General features: G+C 42.3%; 1 protein-coding gene and 2 pseudogenes across 1 annotated transcript; 2 read left to right on the plus strand and 1 right to left on the minus strand.

Moving 5' to 3' along the window:
* Positions 1–129: 129 nt before the first annotated feature.
* Positions 130–7,403, minus strand: LOC115131302 (phosphatidylserine synthase 1-like; annotated as a pseudogene).
* Positions 7,404–7,608: 205 nt separating this feature from the next.
* LOC115131301 (transcription termination factor 3, mitochondrial-like) lies at positions 7,609–16,123 on the plus strand (annotated as a pseudogene).
* A 266-nt stretch (positions 16,124–16,389) lies between these two features.
* LOC115131303 (cytochrome b-c1 complex subunit 7-like) lies at positions 16,390–19,984 on the plus strand. Its single transcript, XM_029662900.2, has 4 exons — positions 16,390–16,437; positions 17,141–17,209; positions 17,344–17,510; positions 19,783–19,984. Exons 1-4 carry the CDS (start codon positions 16,419–16,421, stop codon positions 19,858–19,860), a joined length of 333 nt encoding a protein of 110 aa, XP_029518760.1. The 5' UTR covers positions 16,390–16,418; the 3' UTR covers positions 19,861–19,984.
* The last annotated feature ends 95 nt before the right edge of the window (positions 19,985–20,079 follow it).

The following is a 20,079-nucleotide window of genomic DNA, read 5'->3' on the forward strand; positions in this document are numbered from 1 at the left end:
ATATGTTATTTTTTACATCACTCCAGTCCAGTAGTAAGACTGATCAAAATGATCCTCTGCTACCTGACTCTCTGCTACCACCATCTGGTACAAATTGGTCATAAAACAAAGGACCACAAAAGACTGTCATGTTTTAAATAATGACTGTGTCATGTTTTAATTATTTATTAGAAAGCTATAGTCATATACATTATCTTGCAACAGTGTGCGGTTCACATCATTCATATAAAAACACATGCACTCTTAATGCTTGTATAAAATCAAAGGTTAATCACATTACCTTTCACACATTCACCTGAACAAAATAGGTCACCATGACATTCTAAACATTTAAGGCCTGGAATTATTTCTACAAATCCTCATAGAAAAAAAATGTGAATTCTGACTTTCAATATACATGTACAACTTGTAACTTATTGAGTGAAAAAAATAATTGACTCAAATTCTGAATCCAACTCTGAATACTGAAGTTGTAAACGGGGCATCTCAACATTTCAGGCTTTACCTTCAGATTATTACATTTTTCATTCTTAGTTAAATAAAATCCATCCTGTAATACTTAGTCATCATTTGAACAACACAAAAAGAGAGGGGGGTGGGTAAAAAAATAAATCTCATTCGGTACCCCTTGGTGTACAGTAAATTATGTTTATAAGGTAAATGTAGTAAAGCTCTCTGCTCAGCCTTTTCCATTCAGGTTATGGTTCATTTACTTTCTCCTTGTTCAACCACCTATTCAACCAATGTAATATCCCCACCTCTTGAACCTCCTCTCCCAAATTCTCCTCCTTCCATCTCCCCAGAGTTGTTGGGTGCAGTGGGGATGTAGTCCCTTCATTGGCTCTCTTTGCTTTTAATCATCGTGTCCATTGACAGCTTTGGTTCTCCCAGAGCCACACTTTCATTTAGATGAGCTGGCTGAGTTATTCCAAGAGTCTCTCTCACCTACAAGAGGACAAACAGGGAATAGGCTCCTTGATGAACATCAGCAAATATGATTATGCTTTATATACACTGCTCAAAAAAATAAAGGGAACACTAAAATAACACATCCTAGATCTGAATTAATGAAATATTCTTATTAAATACTTTTTTCTTTACATAGTTGAATGTGCGGACAACAAAATCACACAAAAATGATCAATGGAAATCAAATTTATCAACCCATGGAGGTCTGGATTTGGAGTCACACTCAAAATTAAAGTGGAAAACCACACTACAGGCTGATCCAACTTTGATGTACTGTCCTTAAAACAAGTCAAAATTAGGCTCAGTAGTGTGTGTGGCCTCCACGTGCCTGTATAACCTCCCTACAACGCCAGGGCATGCTCCTGATGAGGTGGCGGATGGTCTCCTGAGGGATCTCCTCCCAGACCTGGACTAAAGCATCCACCAACTCCTGGACAGTCTGTGGTGCAACGTGGCGTTGGTGGATGGAGCGAGACATGATGTCCCAGATGTGCTCAATTGGATTCAGGTCTGGGGAACGGGCGGGCCAGTCCATAGCATCAATGCCTTCCTCTTGCAGGAACTGCTGACACACTCCAGCCACATGAGGCCTAGCATTGTCTTGCATTAGGAGGAACCCAGGGCCAACCGCACCAGCATATGGCCTCACAAGGGGTCTGAGGATCTCATCTCGGTACCTAATGGCAGTCAGGCTACCTCTGGCGAGCACATGGAGGGCTGTGCGGCCCCCCAAAGAAATGCCACCCCACACCATGACTGACCCACCGCCAAATCGGTCATGCTGGAGGATGTTGCAGGCAGCAGAACGTTCTCCACGGCGTCTCCAGACTGTCACGTCTGTCACATGTGCTCAGTGTGAACCTGCTTACATCTGTGAAGAGCACAGGGCGCCAGTGGCGAATTTGCCAATCTTGGTGTTCTCTGGCAAATGAAAAACATCCTGCACGGTGTTGGGCTGTAAGCACAACCTCCACCTGTGGACGTCGGCCCTCATACCACCCTCATGGAGTCTGTTTCTGACCGTTTGAGCAGACACATGCACATTTGTGGCCTGCTGGAGGTCATTTTGCAGGTCTCTGGCAGTGCTCCTCCTGCTCCTCCTTGCACAAAGGCGGAGGTAGCGGTCCTGCTGCTGGGTTGTTGCCCTCCTACGGCCTCCTCCACGTCTCCTGATGTACTGGCCTGTCTCCTGGTAGCGCCTCCATGCTCTGGACACTATGCTGACAGACACAGCAAACCTTGCCACAGCTCGCATTGATGTGCCATCCTGGATGAGCTGCACTACCTGAGCCACTTGTGTGGGTTGTAGACTCCGTCTCATGCTACCACTAGAGTGAAAGCACCGCCAGCATTCAAAAGTGACCAAAACATCAGCCAGGAAGCATAGGAACTGAGAAGTGGTCTGTGGTCCCCACCTGCAGAACCACTCCTTTATTGGGGGTGTCTTGCTAATTGCATATAATTTCCACCTGTTGTCTATTCCATTTGCACAACAGCATGTGAAATGTATTGTCAATCAGTGTTGCTTCCTAAGTGGACAGTTTGATTTCACAGAAGTGTGATGGACACTTGCGATATAAGAATTGGAGCAGGGATCATTTTTAAGGTAAACACATGTTCGTGCACACACAGAGAGCGAGAGAGACACGGCTCTTACCACACACAGAAGCCACTGGAACACAGACCGGCCTTGTGTTTTGGAGAACACATCCTGACCAAACTTGATGCACGCTAGGGCCTCCAGGAAGGCTATGGCCCTGTGGGTTAGATAGAGACCGTTGTTAACGGACACTCACCACCAAACATTCACCTTTAACAATAATTGCATTTTACAACAAGCATTATCTATAGCAAAATATATATTTTTTGTTAATGGCACTATGTTAAAATGCACACAGTCACAGAAAACAAATACATTTCCGCATTAAATTCTAGTTACCAGACTGCAGAGGGTACATAGACTTTTGCTGTGCTTATAATATTGAAGGGGTTAAGCCAGGGGCATATAAGGCCCTCATTGTTTTCTATTTAATAGTGAGACAGCAATCTGGTCACACGTGGTTACCAGCGCCTAGTCAGGGCAATCACTAGCTTAGGACTGAGATGAGGTCAGCATCTTTACAATATTTTGAATAAAACTGTACGTGACCTAATTTCCCATTCACAGCACTTCTGAGACGTTTGTCAATGACGTGGTCGCAACATTAGAAATGGCCACTAGAGGGTCCAGACGAGACTCACCCAAACATCCAACATTGTGTTCCCACTCTTTTGCACTGTGTGTCTGTCAGATACGCATAATACTGTCTGAAAGAACAGGAAGACGAATATTAGATACAGTTTATCTACAGCCATGACCAAAACGACTGTCAAATCATTACGATAAACAGAACGGTTTACAGAAATAGTTCAAAACTTATTTAAACTCAATTCCATCTATATGAGAAGAGACTGTACGTGTCTGTCAAAACCCCCTTGTGCCTCTATAATGTAGAGCACATGTGGAGTGGCATGTTGGAGGGGTCCCTACCGTACAGTAGGGGCTGTGATGATTCCGAGGAGGAGGATCCGGTACCAGCTGAGTGTGTGAAAAGCCTGGAACACGAAGATGTGCATCAGGAAGAAAGTGTTCAACTCAGTCAGCTGTTTAGAGGAAAGGAGGACAGACTGGAAGTAAAGTAGTCCAGCAACATGTATATTAAAATCATCACTGATAACGGACTGTAGTTTCTCTGCTTATTTGAGCGGTTTTTGCAATAATATGGACTTGATCTTTTACCACATAGGGCTATCTTCTGTATACCACCCCTACCGTGTTACAACACAACTGATTGGCTCAAACGCATTAAAAAGGAAAGTACATCTACAAATTAACTTAATTAAGGCACACATGTTAATTGAAATCCATTCCAGGTGACTACCCCATGAAGCTGGTTGAGAGAATGCCAAGAGTGTGCAAAGCTGTCCTCAAGGCAAAAGGTGGCTACTTTCAAGAATCTCAAATGTATTTTTTTATTTAATGAAAGGTACCACACACACACACACGTTATATATATATATATATATATATATATATATATTATATAAACAAGGACATTTCTAAGTGACATACACACTATCGTTCAAAAGTTTGGTGTCACTTAGAAATGTCCTTGTTTTTCATGAAACATGAAATGACTTGCAAAATGAATAGGAAATATAGTCAAGATGTTGACAAGGTTATAAATAATGATTTTGAATTGAAATAATAATTGTGTCCTTCAAACTTTGCTTTCGTCAAAGAATCCTCCATTTGCAGCAATTACAGACTTGCAGACCTTTGGCCTTCTAGTTGTCAATTTGTTGAGGTAATCTGAAGAGATTTCACCCCATGGTTCCTGAAGCATCTCACACAAGTTGGATTGGCTTGATGGTCACTTATTATGTACCATACAGTCAAGCTGCTCCCACAACAGCTCAATAGGCATGACAACCGGTGACTGTGCTGGCCACTCCATTATAGACAGAATACCAGCTGACTGCTTCTTCCCTAAATAGTTCTTGCATAGTTTGGAGCTGTGCTTTGGGTCATTGTCCTGTTGTAGGAGGAAATTGGCCCCAATTAGGAGCCTTCCACAGGGTATGGCATGGCGTTGCAAAACGGAGTGATAGCCTTCCTTCAAGATCCCTTTTACCCTGTGCAAATCTCCCACTTTACCACCACCAATGCACCCCCAGACCATCACATTGCCTCCACCATGCTTGACAGATGGCGTCATCACTCCTCCAGTATCTTTTTATTTTTTCTGCGTCTCACGAATGTTCTTCTTTGTGATCCAAACACCTAAAACCTACGATTCGTCTGTCCATAACACGTTTTTTCCAATCTTCCTCTGTCCAGTGTCTGTGTTCTTTTGCCCATCTTTATATTTTATTGGCACGTCTGAGATATGGCTTTTTCTTTGCAACTCTGGATAGAAGCCCAGCATCCCAGAGTCGCCTCTTCACTGTTGACGTTGAGACTGGTGTTTTGCAGGTATTATTTAATGAAGCTGCCAGTTGAGGACTTGTGAGGCGTCTGTTTTCTCAAACTAGAAGCTAATGTGCTTGTCCTCATACTCAGTTGTGCACCGGGGCCTCCCACTCCTTTCTATTTTGGTTAGGGCCAGTTTGCGCTGTTCTGTGAAGGGAGTAGTACACAGCATTGTACGAGATCTTCAGTTTCTTGGAAATTTCTTGCATGAAATAGCCTTCATTTCTCAGAACAAGAATAGACAGATGAGTTGCATTAGAAAGTTCTTTGTTTCTGGACATTTGGAGCCTGTAATTGAACCTACAAATGTTTTTTTCTTCAGATACACAACTAGTCTAAAGAAGGCCAGTTTGATTGCTTCTTTAATCAGAACAACAGTTTTCAGCTGTGCTAACATAATTGCAAAAGTGTTTTCTAATGATCAATTAGCCTTTTAAAATTATAAACTTGGATTAACTAACACAATGTGCCATTGGAACACAGGAGAGATGGTTGCTGATAATGGGCCTCTGTACGCCTATGTAGATATTCCATAACAAATCAGCCGTTTCCAGCAACAAGTCATTTATAACATTAACAATGTCTACACTGTATTTCTGATCAATTTGATATTATTTTAATGGATAAAAATGTTGTTTTTCTTTCAAAAACAAGGACATTTCAAATGACCCCAAACTTTTGAACAATAGTGTGTGTGTGTACACACATGCAAACATATGTGTGCGTGTCCCACTTCTAAAACCAAAGTTGCGCCTCGGTCTCCTGCAAATGTCATTGGATCACATTACCCTCCAGATTGGAGAGCTTTCCAAACCTAAACCAGGATCACTTCATCAGAATTTAGCCTACCTTTTCATTGTGAAAACATGGCATGGATTTAAACTAAAGGATGGATGTAATAGGATAAATGCTAGAGGGAATGGAGGGGGAGTCATTGATCATCTTGAATACAAGCTCCAGCGTTAAGTTTCCCCAAAGTACAGATCTAGGAACAGCTGCCCCTCCCCCGATCATAACCTGACACATTAGTTGGAAAAATGCTGAACTGACCCAAGATAAGCGTCTAGGGGCAACTACACCCACCGAATATGGTGTCCGGCATGCGGTGAATGAATACAGTAACATATTGAGATAAAAATCACTCACCATGATATCAGCCTCACGGTTAGCATAGCGTAGGTTGGGGTCCACCCAGTACATGAGTCTATTCACCTGAGCCCAGTTCAGGAAGAGGAGGATGACCAGGAACAGGAAGTACAGAACACTCATACCTGACAACAACAGGAAGGAACTAATCAGAGCTGAGTTCCATGAACATGGTTCCATAAAGGAGTTCCCCTGATGATTACATATACTGTGCAGTAGGCCTACTCACCAAATACCATGCGCCAAATCGCAGGATGTGGTCGGGTGAATGGACCTGAAGTGGTTAAATTAAATACTGCCTTTACACACTTATTCATGTATCTACCATTATAAGAGTGGCTCTACCAAAACCCTCATACACTGCACTTCCAAAGTTAACGTAGCATATACTGCAAACAGTGGGTATCCCATTCACTCGTACAATCAAAACTATGTCAAGCTGCAAAAGGCCATGCTGAAGACTAGTTTAGAATCTTGGAAGAACTCAAAAGACCTGAACAACTATTATGTGACTAGAACAACATTCCTCCCACTCACCCCATGCAGACACACGTTTTCTACCAGATGCTGGGCTGAACTATTGTCAAGTACAAGGCAATGACTGAGTGAGTACCATTGGGGAAGGCCAGGACACTGATGATGAGGAAGAAGGAGACAACCAACAGGAGACTCACTCGAAGGTTGTTGTCAGCATCTGTATCCTCCCTGGCAGAGAGAGCAGGGTTTAACATTTAAAAAAGCATTGGCTGAGATATGCAATATGTACATTATTCTCAGAGGATAATGTGAGGTTTACGATGACACGGTAAATGGAAGATGTGACAAAAAAAAAAAGTTTACTTGATTTTTGTATTTATAACAAGGAACATTAAAATGTCTAAATGTACGTAGTTCAGTTATACAGTTGAGTTTACACTTGGGTTAGATTAATAGGCCATGTTATCACAACCACTAGGTCTACTTGCTGGTCCAATGAGCCGTCTACTCTCAACTGTCATTGGGTTACCTGGAAAATACGAAGTAAATTAAACTAGCCACAGTGAACGTCAAGAGAGTGAGCCTTGTAGAAAACGTCGATGCTGATGTCCTCCACCTGTTGCTCGTTAATCATTTGAAAGTGTAACATGTAATTCACATCATCCTTGCTTAATGTCCGGGACCCCAAAACAGGTGCCATGGCGAGGGCTAAGGAGTTTATTTTATTTTTAGGATATGTCAGCACATCCAAACAGGACAGGTCTGCCTATAATTACTCTGGATAAGAGCGTCTGCTAAATGACTTAAATGTAAATGGATGAGTACTGGGAACGACAAGGGGCAGAGAGAGTACTGAGCAAACCAGACAACGGCGCAACCAACTCAACAAAAATATAGGGGTGTAGTGGGAATGCACATTCCAATACCAGCACTCCCAATTCATTCACTGCCATTTTTCTTCGGAAAGAGTTTTATATTTTATTATTTGTAACATTGGAAATTCCCGATGAAAGACAGGGAGTTGTTTTTATCGGTCCCTCATAGGTTGTTTGAGCTGCCTCGTTGCCTTGTTGTATTCCTATTTTGGCTGTGACACTTCCGTAATCCTTCGGTTAGAGTGCACACGTGAGTAGATTGACATTGGCGCTATCTTGTTGTTTTTACGCCTGTTCAGGGGACATATTCATGTTTTGACCCATATTTGTGTAAGTTATTGCATGATGTCAACTATTTTGTACTAGCAAAAACCACTTTCTATACGCTGGCTGGCTGGCTACCCCGTATGATTGTTCTACGCAATCTAGCTAGCCATTGCTGCTTCAATGAGACATGCCCTCTTTTAGCCAGCAGATCCGACCTGCTTGCTTACAGCTGCACTAGGGTCTGACAACATTGATCTGTATATTAAGACACTGCGGAACCAGCGCGAGATATGGCTCAGAAAACATACCTCAATCCAGGGATGAGAAATGCGTTATATTCCGAATTATCCCAACTGTTACACTGAGAAGATTGAACAACTGCTAGTTTTGAAAGAAAACGGTCATTTTCATCCTCATGCTAGGTAGCACAAACCACAGCAGCCATTCCTTTGTTGTTAAACACCACATACCATCCCATAATGGATGCTGTTGCTACTGATAGCTAGAATGAAGACTAAAATGGCTGTTTTACTTAAAGTGGAACTGACAGCGTTTTAACTACAGAAATGAAACAAACAATCATATCAATAATAAAATATGAAATTCCAAGTTTATGCTTCAAAACCAACTCTTTACAAGGTTTTTTTAAACAAGTTATATTTGCCTAAAAATTCCATATTGTACAGTAAGGCATTGTTGGCAGAATAGATGGATCAAACACCATTTTATTTGCCACATTTGCTGAATACAACAGTTGTGTACCTTTCTGTGAAATGCTTACTTACGAGCCCTTAACCAACAATGCAGTTCAATAAATGGAGTGAAGAAAATATTTACTAAATTAACTGAAGTAAAAAAGTAACACAATAACGAGGCTATATACTATAAATGGGGGGTACCGAGTCAATGTGTGGGGGTACAGGTTAGTCGAGGTCATTTGTAGATGTAGGGAGGGGTAAAGTGACTATGCATAGATAATAAACAGCGAGTAGCAGCAGTGTAAAAACAGGGGAGGGGGGGGTCAATAGTCCGGGTGGCCATTTGATTAATTGTTCAGCAGTCTTATGGCTTGCGGGTAGAAGCTGTTAATAAGGAGCCTTTAAACCTAGACGTGGTGCTACGGTACCACTTGCCGTGGGGTAGCAGAGAGAACAGTCTATAACTTCGGTAACTGGAGTCTGACGTTTTTTTGGGCCTTCCTCTGACATCACCTAGTATATAGGTCCTGGATGGTAGGAAGCTTGGCCCCAGTGATGTATTGAGCTGTACGCACTCACTACCCTCTGTAGTAGAGGTCGGCCGATTAATCGGAATGACCGATTAATTAGGGCCGATTTCAAGTTTTCATAACAATCGGATATCTGTATTTTTGGATGTCGATTTGGCTGATTTTTAAAATTATTATTATTATTTTTTTTTACACCTTTTATTTAACTAGGCACGTCAGTTAAGAACACTTTCTTATTTTCAATGACGGCCTAGGACGGTGGGTTAACTGCCTTGTTTAGGGGCAGAACGACAGATTTTTACCTTGTCAGCTCGGGGATTCAATCTTGCAACCTTACAGTTGACTAGTCCAACACTCTAACCACCTGCCTCTCATTGCACTCCACGAGGAGCCTGCCTGTTACGCGAATGCAGTAAGAAGCCAAGGTAAGTTGCTAGCTAGCATTAAACTTATCTTATAAAAAACAATCAATCAATCATAATCACTAGTTAACTACTCATGGTTGATGATATTACTAGTTTATCTAGCGTGTCCTCCGTTGCATATAATCGATACGGTGCGCATTCGCGGAAAAAGGACTGCCGTTGCTCCAACGTGTACCTAACCATAAACATCAAAGCCTTTCTTAAAATCAATACACAGAAGTATATATATTTTAAACCTGCATATTTAGCTAAAAGATATCCAGGTTAGCAGGCAATATTAACCAGGTGATATTCTGTCACTTCTCTTGCGTTCATTGCACGCAGAGTCAGGGTATATGCGATAATAATAAACGTTTTGTTTTCGAGATGATAGTTTCTGGATTCGACCATATTAATGACCAAAGGCTTGTATTTCTGTGTGTTATTATGTTATAATTAAGTCTATGATTTGATATTTGATAGAGCAGTCTGACTGAGCGATGGTAGGCAGCAGCAGCATTCATTCAAACAGCACTTTAGTGCGTTTTGCCAGCAGCTCTTCGTTGTGCTTCAAACATTGCGCTGTTTATGACTTCAAGCCTATCAACTCCCGAGATTAGGCTGGTGTAACCGATGTGAAATGGCTAGCTAGTTAGTGGGGTGCGCTCTAATAGCTTTTCAAACGTTATTCGCTCTGAGACTTGGAGTGGTTGTTCCCCTTGCTCTGCATGGGTAATGCTGCTTCAAGGGTGGCTGTTGTTGATGTGTTCCTCGTTCGAGCCCAGGTAGGAGCGAGGAGAGGGACGGAAGCTATACTGTTACACTGGCAATACTAAGGGCCTATAAGAACATCCAATAGTCAAAGATATATGGAATACAAATGGTATAGAAAGAAATAGTCCTATAAATACTATATTAACTACAACCTAAAACCTCTTCCCTTGGAATATTGAAGTCTCATGTTAAAAGGAACCACCAGCTTTCATATGTTCTCATGTTCTGAGCAAGGAACTTAAACGTTAGCTTTTTACATGGCACACACACACTTTTACTTTCTTCTCCAACACTTTGTTTTTGCATTATTTAAACCAAATTGAACATGTTTCATTATTTATTTGAGGCTAAATCGATTTTTATTGATGTATTATATTAAGTTAAAATAAGTGTTCATTCAGTATTGTTGTAATTGTCATTATTACAAATAAAAAATAAAAATCGGACGATTTAATCGGTATCGGCATCTGTCGACCTCTACTCTAGCGCCTTACGGTCGAATGTCGAGCAGTTGCCATACCAGGCGGTGATGCAACCGGGCAGGATACTCTCAATGGTGCAGAACTTTTTAAGGACCTGGGGATCAATGCCAAATCTTTTCAGTCTCCTGAGGGGTAAAGGGTATTGTCGTGCCCTCTTCACGATGGTCTTGGTGTGTTTGGACCATAATAGTTTGTTGGTGATGTGACACCAAGGAACTTGAAACTCTCAAACTGTTCCACTATAACACCGTCGATGTGAATGGGGGCATGTTCGGCCCTCCTTTTCATGTAGTCGACAATCAGCTCCTTTGTCTCACTCACGTTGAGGGAGAGGTTGTTGTCCTGGAACCGCACTGACCTCTCTATAGGTTATCTCATCGTTGTTGGTAATCAGACCTACCACTGTTATGTCGTCAGCAAATCTAATTATGATGTTGGAGTCGTGCTTGGCCATGCAGTCGTGGGTGAACAAGGAGACACCCTTCAAATGATTGGATTCGGCTATTTCAGCCACACCCATTGCTGATGGGTGTATAAAATCGAGCACACCGCCATGCAATCTCCATAGCCAAACATTGGCCGTAGAATGGCCAAATGAAGGACTTTCAACATGGCACCGACATAGTCAATTGGTCAAATGTCTGCCCTGCTAGAGCTACCCCGGTCAACTGTAAGTGCTGTTATTGTGAAGTGGAAACGTCTAGGAGCGACACCAGCTCGGCCGCAGCGTGCTAGGCCACACAAGCTCACAAAACTGGGCCGCAAGTGGTGAAGCGTGTAGCAACACTTACTATCGAGTTCCAAACGCATCTGGAAGCAATGTCAGCACAAAAACTGTTAGTCGGGAGCTTCATGAAATGGGTGTCCGTGGCCGAGCATCTGCACATAAGCACATGAATCACACTTCACCATCTGGCAGTCCAACAAACAAATCTGGGTTTGGCGGATGCCAGGAGAACTCTACCTCCCCGAATGCATAGTGCCAGCTGTAAAGTTTGGTGGAGGAGGAATAATGTTGTGGGTCTGTTTTTATGGTTCGGGCTAGGCACCTTAGTTCCAGTGATGGGAGATCTTAACGCTACATTATACAATGACATTCTAGACTATTCTGTGCTTCCAACTTCCCCAAACTTTGTGGCAACAGTTTGGGGAAGGCCCTTTCCTGTTTCAGCATGACAATGCCCCCGTGCATAAAGCGAGGTCCATACAAAAGTGAATGATGGCAGTGTAGCAAATGGCTTATTTGCATATAGGCCTACTATAGCTCTGATTGGCTATGGCACACCGGTCTGTGTAGATTCTGGTTCTGGACAAGACAGATGTTTATTTACTGCAGTCTATTAATTGTCCAAACGCACAGCCGCTTTCCCATTCTATATTGCAATCAAATTTTCACAAATGCCTTATAGGTCTTTCTCAAAAATTCAATGAATTTATGAAAATGACCATATCTAAGTGCTCGCTTTTTCAGAAAATGTTTCATAAAGGTGTCATATTCTTCCTGGGGGTTTATATGAACAGGTTTGAATAAGATTCCATGTTGCTAAAACGCTGTCAGTTCCCCTTTAGTTGTCGTTCCATATTCTCAGTGTAACAATAATTCGGATTAGAACTAATTTCTAACTGCTATGCTTTATCTTGGCCAGGTCGCAGTTACAAATGAGAACTTGTTCTCAACTAGCCTACCTGGTTAAATAAAGGTGAAATAAATGTTAAAAGTTTTAAAAAACTGGATTGAGTTATGTTTACTGAGCCATATCTAGTGCTGGCTCCGCGGTGTCTTAATATACACAGGGTAGGCTGTCCGTCCGTAGTGCAGTTGTAAGCAAGTCGGTCAGATCTTCTGGCTAGCACCTTATTCATTGTTTATAATCTATTGGTTGCTTCTTTACTCAACAACACCAATCCCCATCATTCAAGTTCAATTAAAAATTCATAGCATTGGCTAACGTACTTGCATGATGGTGTGTTCCAGTTACGTTCAATGTACAGACCCCCTTCTCATGTCACAATGTCCTGTGTTTTTATCACAGATATCTACATGGCTTTAACCTGTATCCAGCATTGTCAGAGATGCACCAGTTTACTGAGGTCAAGGAGTGTTGGTATCACCACCCTTCAGTATTCCACAGATGCCCAGCATTGGCCTGCAGCCCTCTGGAATTCTTTCATTGTTCCAGTCTTGCCCTCTGTGCTCCAGAGAAGTCCGAATCCATCTCAGACGCGACAGAGGTGGAATCTAGGAGTGCGGAGTTACTGTGAATCTCATGCTAAGGTCCAACCATCTCAAACGAAACACAGGAATACTGATGAGTTACCTGGGACTGATATGGTGTCATATCAGAATCCTGTCTCCCATCAACTCATAGATGGAGGGATGCTTCTGAAGGAGTGGCAGACAGCTTTTGGTACTAATGCCACCCCTGTGTACACACACACACACACACAGTTAAATAAAGGTGAAATAAGTCAAATAAAAACACAGTGGTCATTTCTACCTAATATTTTTGTCCTCTCCAGATTTGGATGATGCCCCAGGCCACTCTGCATTAGAGGAGATCAGTCATGAGGAGGCAGTTCATATGGACATCCCAGCTGCCCTGCCTCCTGTCTCCATCTCCCTGAAAGACTATGTCAACGAGTCAGAGACGCTTGGAAAGCTTGTACAGCTAGGTAGGTTGGGTCCATTTAGGGTTTGTATCTGATTAGCCATTACTCCCTCACTGTCTAATGTACAAGAGCAATAGATGTCATGTATATCTATGTCTCTGGATCATACTCACTAGGCACCAAACTGAAGTAAATGGGGAGGGATTACCAGAGCACAAAAATAAACACTTGCTTTTTATTTCCGCTGCAGAGCATTTTGATACGCTGTGCACTAATGAATGTGACCCTGGTGTTAACCCTTCGGTTCCTTCTTCAGGTGTTCAGCTATGGAAACTGGAGCAGAGGCCTAACGTGGGTTCCATGTTGCTGAGGCTAGACTTCCAGACAGACGTGACCCCACGGCTGGTCTTCCTGAAGCAGCTGGGAGTGGAGGATTCTCGCCTGGGTTATCTGATCAGCCACAACCCCTTCATCCTCACAGAGAGCCTGGAGAACCTGCAGGCCAGGTACCAGAGTTGAGGGGATGGTTGTTGTATTGGCAGGTTGCATTTTCTACAGTCAGCAACACACAGGGTTGACTATTGTAATGGACGCTTTAAATTGTGTGTCCATGTAACTAACCTTGTGAAAATGTCCTATTATAATCTACTGTTCTTCTGAGTATAATTATGTGTTGCAAACCAGCTTGATCCTGTGTCCTTGTAGAGATGAAAGGATAACTGAAAGTCCTTCCCAAGAACAGGAAACTATAAAGATATGTGCTTATCACCTAATGCTTCGGAATTCAGACTGTCTACACTGAGCTGTATAACTCTGTTCCCTCTGAGCTCAGAAATAAAGAATCTTAGTTTGACTTGGACTCAAGAAAATCCTTATTTGATAATATTCACCACACTATCTTAGGGACAAAGACAAAACTTGGTGTTTCCAACTGGTATACCTGTTTAATCTCGTCTGTCAGCTTCAGTTCTTATAGGACTATGACAGGTGATACATTTCATTGTTAAATTATTTACAAATAATCTGTAGTATAAAATGAGGTAATAATCTCTCTTTCATATTAGGGTGGCATATCTTAGGTCCAAGAAGTTCAGCGCTGAGTCTGTGGCTTCCATGGTGTCCAGAGCTCCGTACCTGCTGAACTTCAGTGTGAAGAGGATGGACAACCGCCTTGGATTCTACCAACAGCAGTTAGGCCTTAGTGCTCAGAAGGTCAGGTCTGAAGTAGTAAACAATAAGTAAACAATTACATTTTGAGTAAACAATTACATTTAAAAGTTGTAAGGATTGACCCAAGACAACAGCAATTGGTCACATTATGTCCCACTAAATTTGTCATAGAACATTATTCACACCCCAAATTACAGACAGTAAGATAATGCATAAGATAGTACATTCGTATCTTTCAGACACGGGATGTTGTGGCTCGCCTTCCCAGACTTTTGTGTGGCAGCTTGGAGACAGTTAAGGAGAATCTTACGGTATGACAACAAACAAACGCTATTAAACGTTAACTGTGATATGTCTTAATTCTTGGAGAGAAAAATAGGATTAATTCTTAGAATCCGTCTTTTTCATCCTAGATATGCAAACTGGAGATGGGGTTTCGTGAAAATGAGCTCCAGCACATTGTCACTGTAATCCCCAAAGTTCTTACTGCTAACAAGAAGAAACTGACCCAGATATTTGACTACATCCACAACACCATGAACATACCCCATGACCTGATTGTAAAGTTCCCACAGGTAAGCTATAAACTACCAGTCCTGAATCATCCATCTTTGGATAGTGGATACTCGCAGAGAATACATTATCTGGATATGTTAGTGTTTACCTAGCCCAATAATTTACTCCTTATAGTTCATGTTCTGTTTAAAGGCGTTTAGGCTCTGGAAGATGAAACAGCCAAATACTCCATCTAATCATGAATCGATTCTCGATTGCTGTACAGTTCTACAAACATAAAGCACTGAACATTCATATCACATCAAAATAATTTCACAAATACTAAATATACTTACTGTACACTGTTTTAACACAATTGCATCCAACAGTATTTTTCAGTGACGACATGTTTTTGGCGTCCGTCTTCCATTTACACACTGGTGTTTGGAGACGCAGATAGCCAATTAGCACAGCTAGTCCACACTGTCTTCAGTCTGTTTTCCGTAAACAAGCGCTGTAACATGTAAATATGGCCGTGTGGGAACCCTAACCCTATAAAGGTGTGTAGTAAATAAACTATTTGTTTATTTTATTATTTCTCGCTGATATGAATGATTTGTTCATTATGTTTCCAAAACCATACCGCAAGCGATGCGTGTTCACGTCTAGAGAAACGTCTGGGCTCGTAACAAAACTCGTCAATAGGCGTTTAAGGTAGTTCGCGTCTGACTTGGGTGGGGTAGTATTTACCAAGTGATGGATCAGGAACCACTTATGGGTCACGGTGGGTAACCCCTGCTGGGTCATGGCCAAGGACTGAGTTGTGGCTAAAAACATTTTTATTTTGTTGAGCTGATGGGACATAGTACATTAGTGAATTGTCTTTAGACATGTCACAGATTCAGTTGGACTTGCTATCACCTATTGTCTGAAAAGTTATCTGTCCTTTCTACAGGTCCTGAATGCAAAGTACCTTCGTATCAAAGAAAGACACCTGTTCCTGCAATACCTAGATAAGGCTCAGTATGACCCTGCCAAGCCTAACTACATCTGTCTGGACAAGCTTGTCTCCCTGCCAGATGAGGCCTTCTGCACTGAAGTGGCATCAGCCACACTAAAGGACTTTGAACTGTTTCAGAAGACTATGTAATTAATGAAACACTACAGTTTCTGTATATGTGTGTTGTGTGAATAAATATGTTGAAGATATTCTACATTGAATATTGCTGTTTACTATTGAACTGGTTGAATGAGCCGATGAGCATGTTTGTACCAGAAGAGGGCCACATTTCGACACATTGTTGAGATTTCGGATGATTTTGGACCTTTGATAAATGTAGCTAGCCTACTTCATAAGGACTAACGTGTAAATATATAAATGGAAAAATAGCGAAGATAATTCAATTCTTACAGAGTTCTTGTGCAGAGTTGCGCAACCGCGGATGACCTCATTCTCAGAACGTCATTTTACCCACAATTCCACTCGAACTTTTTTTTAGACAGAACAACATGGCGTCGAGGGCACCAGGTAATTACAATCACCTATCTTTTAAGCATTTCTTTACCCGTAAATCGAGATGATACGTTGCAGATATTGTTGAGTATAGGGGCTATTGATTTGTGGGGGAAAAACAAGACGATGCGGAGTGTTTTGGTGCGTTCAAATCCATGTTTTTAATGACTTTCTGTCGTCCTCTGTGTCCCCGGGAAAGGCAAGAAGTATGTTAGCTAGCTATGGCAAATTAAGGAAATCTGGTTTGTGCCAGTGACATATTGCGTATTTAAATTAAATGTATGCCAGTTGGCTAATGGTTAGGTAAAACAGTACTATAACTGTTATAATATTCTATGGTCTGATCAACCTTCAAACGCCACGCCAGTGCAGCTTGATTATCTAACAACATCTAACGTGAGCAGTTTCCACCTAACTAGTAATATGTAGGTCATGTGATCTACTAGCAATCTATTCACTTATCCAACACACATGTAATATTTGCATTTTGAGTGCACTTCTAGGTTCGCCCAAATAATACTACTGTCAAATCCTCCCTCCAGTCCCTACTTCTACAATTCACTCATTTCTAGTTGATCCACTCCAGTATCTTTTTAGATTCATGGATAATATTGGGTGTCTCTTTGCTTTTGTGCTGCAGTGATTGCAACTGGATTTTAAGCTGTTTTTGGGAATAATCTTGTTGACAAGCAAATTACTCTTCTGGTATCCCCCACAGCAACTACAGGCAGACTCCTGGTCAGCTTTCGCAAATGGTACTACAATGCTGCTGGATTCAACAAAATTGGTAACTCTTGGGAGTCTTAATGTTTTTTATTCTATTTGGGGCCATCTCTGAGTCTTAAGACTAATTAATTCACTCAGTCTTAAACATCTAGAATCTTCAGTTAGATCTCGCCTTGTGGATATTTTTGGTTCCAGGTCTGATGCGTGATGACACAATCCACGAGGATAGCGACGTGAAAGAGGCCTTGCGGCGTCTCCCAGAGAAAGTGTACAACGACAGGATGTTCAGGCTCAAGAGAGCCCTGGACCTCTCCATGAAGCAGGCTGTTCTCCCCAAGGAACAGCGGACTCAATATGAGGAGGTACAGCAGACCTGAGCTCAAATGACATATTCAGGACTGATTCAGACCTGGGCTCAAATAATTTCAAGTACTTTGTGTTTGATAAACCTTGCCTGGTTTAATGGACTAATAAAATGGTCCTAAAACTGCAAACTCCACTCATCTGGCACTCCAGGCATGCAACCGCTGAAGTATTTGAAATAATTAAAATAATATTTGAACCCGGGTCAGAGGTACAGTGCATATAGTCTCACGTGTTAGTTTGTACAGAAATGGCTTTGCGCTGCCACTGGGGAAATGGAAGATATGTCTAAAGTTTCATAGCAGTTGATGTTATAGTGAAGAGGTATTCAACTCCTGGAGTTTTCTGTTCTACCTGATAATTAATTGCACCCACCTGGTGTCCCAGGTCTGAATCAGTCCCTGATTAGAGGGGAACAATTTAACGCAACGGAACTGGCTTCACGGTTCAGAGTTGAGGGTTACAGTGTGACTTTGGAATGAAGGGCAAAGTCTAGCCTCTGAGGCTAAGGTGGAGATATTGTTACTGCACTGCTCAAAACAATAAAGGGAACACTAAAATAACACATCCTAGATCTGAATGAATGAAATATTTTTATTAAATACTTTTTTCTTTACATAGCTGAATGTGCGGACAACAAAATCACACAAAAATGATCAATGGAAATCAAATTTATCAACCCATGGAGGTCTGGATTTGGAGTAACACTCAAAATTAAAGTGGAAAACCACACTACGGGTTGATCCAACTTTGATGTAATGTCCTTAAAACAAGTCAAAATGAGACTCAGTAGTGTGTGTGGCCTCCACGTGCCTGTATGACCTCCCTACAACGCCTGGGCATGCTCCCGATGAGGTGGCGGATGGTCTCCTGAGGGATCTCCCAGACCTGGACTAAAGCATCTGCCAACTCCTGGACAGTCTGTGGTGGTGGATGGAGCGAGACATGATGTCCCAGATGTGCTCAATTGGATTCAGGTCTGGGGAACGGGCGGGCCAGTCCATAGCATCAATGCCTTCCTCTTGCAGGAACTGCTGACACACTCCAGCCACATGAGGTCTAGCATTGTCTTGCATTAGGAGGAACCCAGGGCCAACCGCACCAGCATATGGTCTCACAAGGGGTCTGAGGATCTCATCTCGGCACCTGGAGGGCTGTGCGGCCCCCCAAAGAAATGCCACCCCACACCATGACTGACCCACCGCCAAACCAGTCATGCTGGAGGATGTTGCAGGCAGCGGAACGTTCTCCACGGCATCTCCAGACTCTGTCACGTCTGTCACGTGCTCAGTGTGAACCTGCTTTCATCTGTGAAGAGCACAGGGCGCCAGTGGCGAATTTGCCAAACGTCCTGCACGGTGTTGGGCTGTAAGCACAACCCCCACCTGTGGACGTCGGGCCCTCATACCACCCCCTCATGGAGTCGGTTTCTGACCGTTTGAGCAGACACATGCACGTTTGTGGCCTGCTAGAGCTCATTTTGCAGGGCTCTGGCAGTGCTCCTCCTTGCACAAAGGCGGAGGTAGCGGTCCTGCTGCTGGGTTGTTTCCTTCCTACAGCCTCTTCCACGTCTCCTGATGTACTGGCCTGTCTCCTGGTAGCGCCTCCATGCTCTGGACACTACGCTGACAGACACAGCAAACCTTCTTGCCACAGCTCACATTGATGTTCCATCCTGGATGAGCTGCACTACCTGAGCCACTTGTGTGGGTTGTAGACTCCGTCTCATGCTACCACTAGAGTGAAAGCACCGCCAGCATTCAAAAGTGACCAAAACATCAGCTAGGAAGCATAGGAACTGAGAAGTGGTCTGTGGTCACCACCTGCAGAACCACTCCTTTATTGGGGGTGTCTTGCTAATTGCCTATAATTTCCACCTGTTGTCTATTCCATTTGCACAACAGCATGTGAAATTTATTGTCAATCAGTGTTGCTTCCTAAGTGGACAGTTTGATTTCACAGAAGTGTGATTGACTTGGAGTTACATTGTGTTGTTTGTGTTCCCTTTATTTTTTTGAGCAGTGTATATTGATAGTGCTAAACTAATTGAAGAATCAATGAAGCAGGTAGGATAATTATGATTATGAAGTACTTGATTATGAACAAGTAGGATTAGAGACTAAAGGTTGGATTGGAATTGGGCAATAGTTGAGTTGCCTATAAAGCTGTTTAATGTTGAAAAATGACATACTAAAAACCACATCAAGTACAGTTGGTGGAAGAAAGTTGACAGAACTAATGTTTTGTTTCTGTTTGACCTTTTTTCTGTAGGACGTACATTACCTGGAGCCTTACCTGAAAGAGGTCATCCGTGAGAGGAAAGAGGTTGAGGAGTGGTCGAAGAAATGAGATGGATGTGGAGGGCTGATGTTCCTTCTGTTTGTTCTGGTGAATGGTTGTCCTCTGTAATATTTCAAATAAAGTGTACCCTGTGGGAAGACTGCTTAATAAAAATTTAAATTTTTGGAAAAGATATACAAGTGTGGAGAGTTTTTAAGAAGTATTGCAAGATTGGTAAAATAGCTTTTGGGTTAAGATGTGAACCAGGATGTTGATCACCACAGTAAT

Source organism: Oncorhynchus nerka, linkage group LG7, assembly GCF_034236695.1.
Source record: "Oncorhynchus nerka isolate Pitt River linkage group LG7, Oner_Uvic_2.0, whole genome shotgun sequence".
In the NCBI taxonomy this organism is placed as follows: Eukaryota; Metazoa; Chordata; class Actinopteri; order Salmoniformes; family Salmonidae; genus Oncorhynchus; species Oncorhynchus nerka.

What these genes read in the sequence shown, in the direction of transcription:
- LOC115131303 (XM_029662900.2), top strand. An exon ending in TGCTGGATTCAACAAAATTG is followed by an intron (nt 17,210 to 17,343) that starts GTAACTCTTGGG and finishes TTTTGGTTCCAG; the next exon opens with GTCTGATGCGTGATGACACA. An exon ending in AGCGGACTCAATATGAGGAG is followed by an intron (nt 17,511 to 19,782) that starts GTACAGCAGACC and finishes TTTTTTCTGTAG; the next exon opens with GACGTACATTACCTGGAGCC.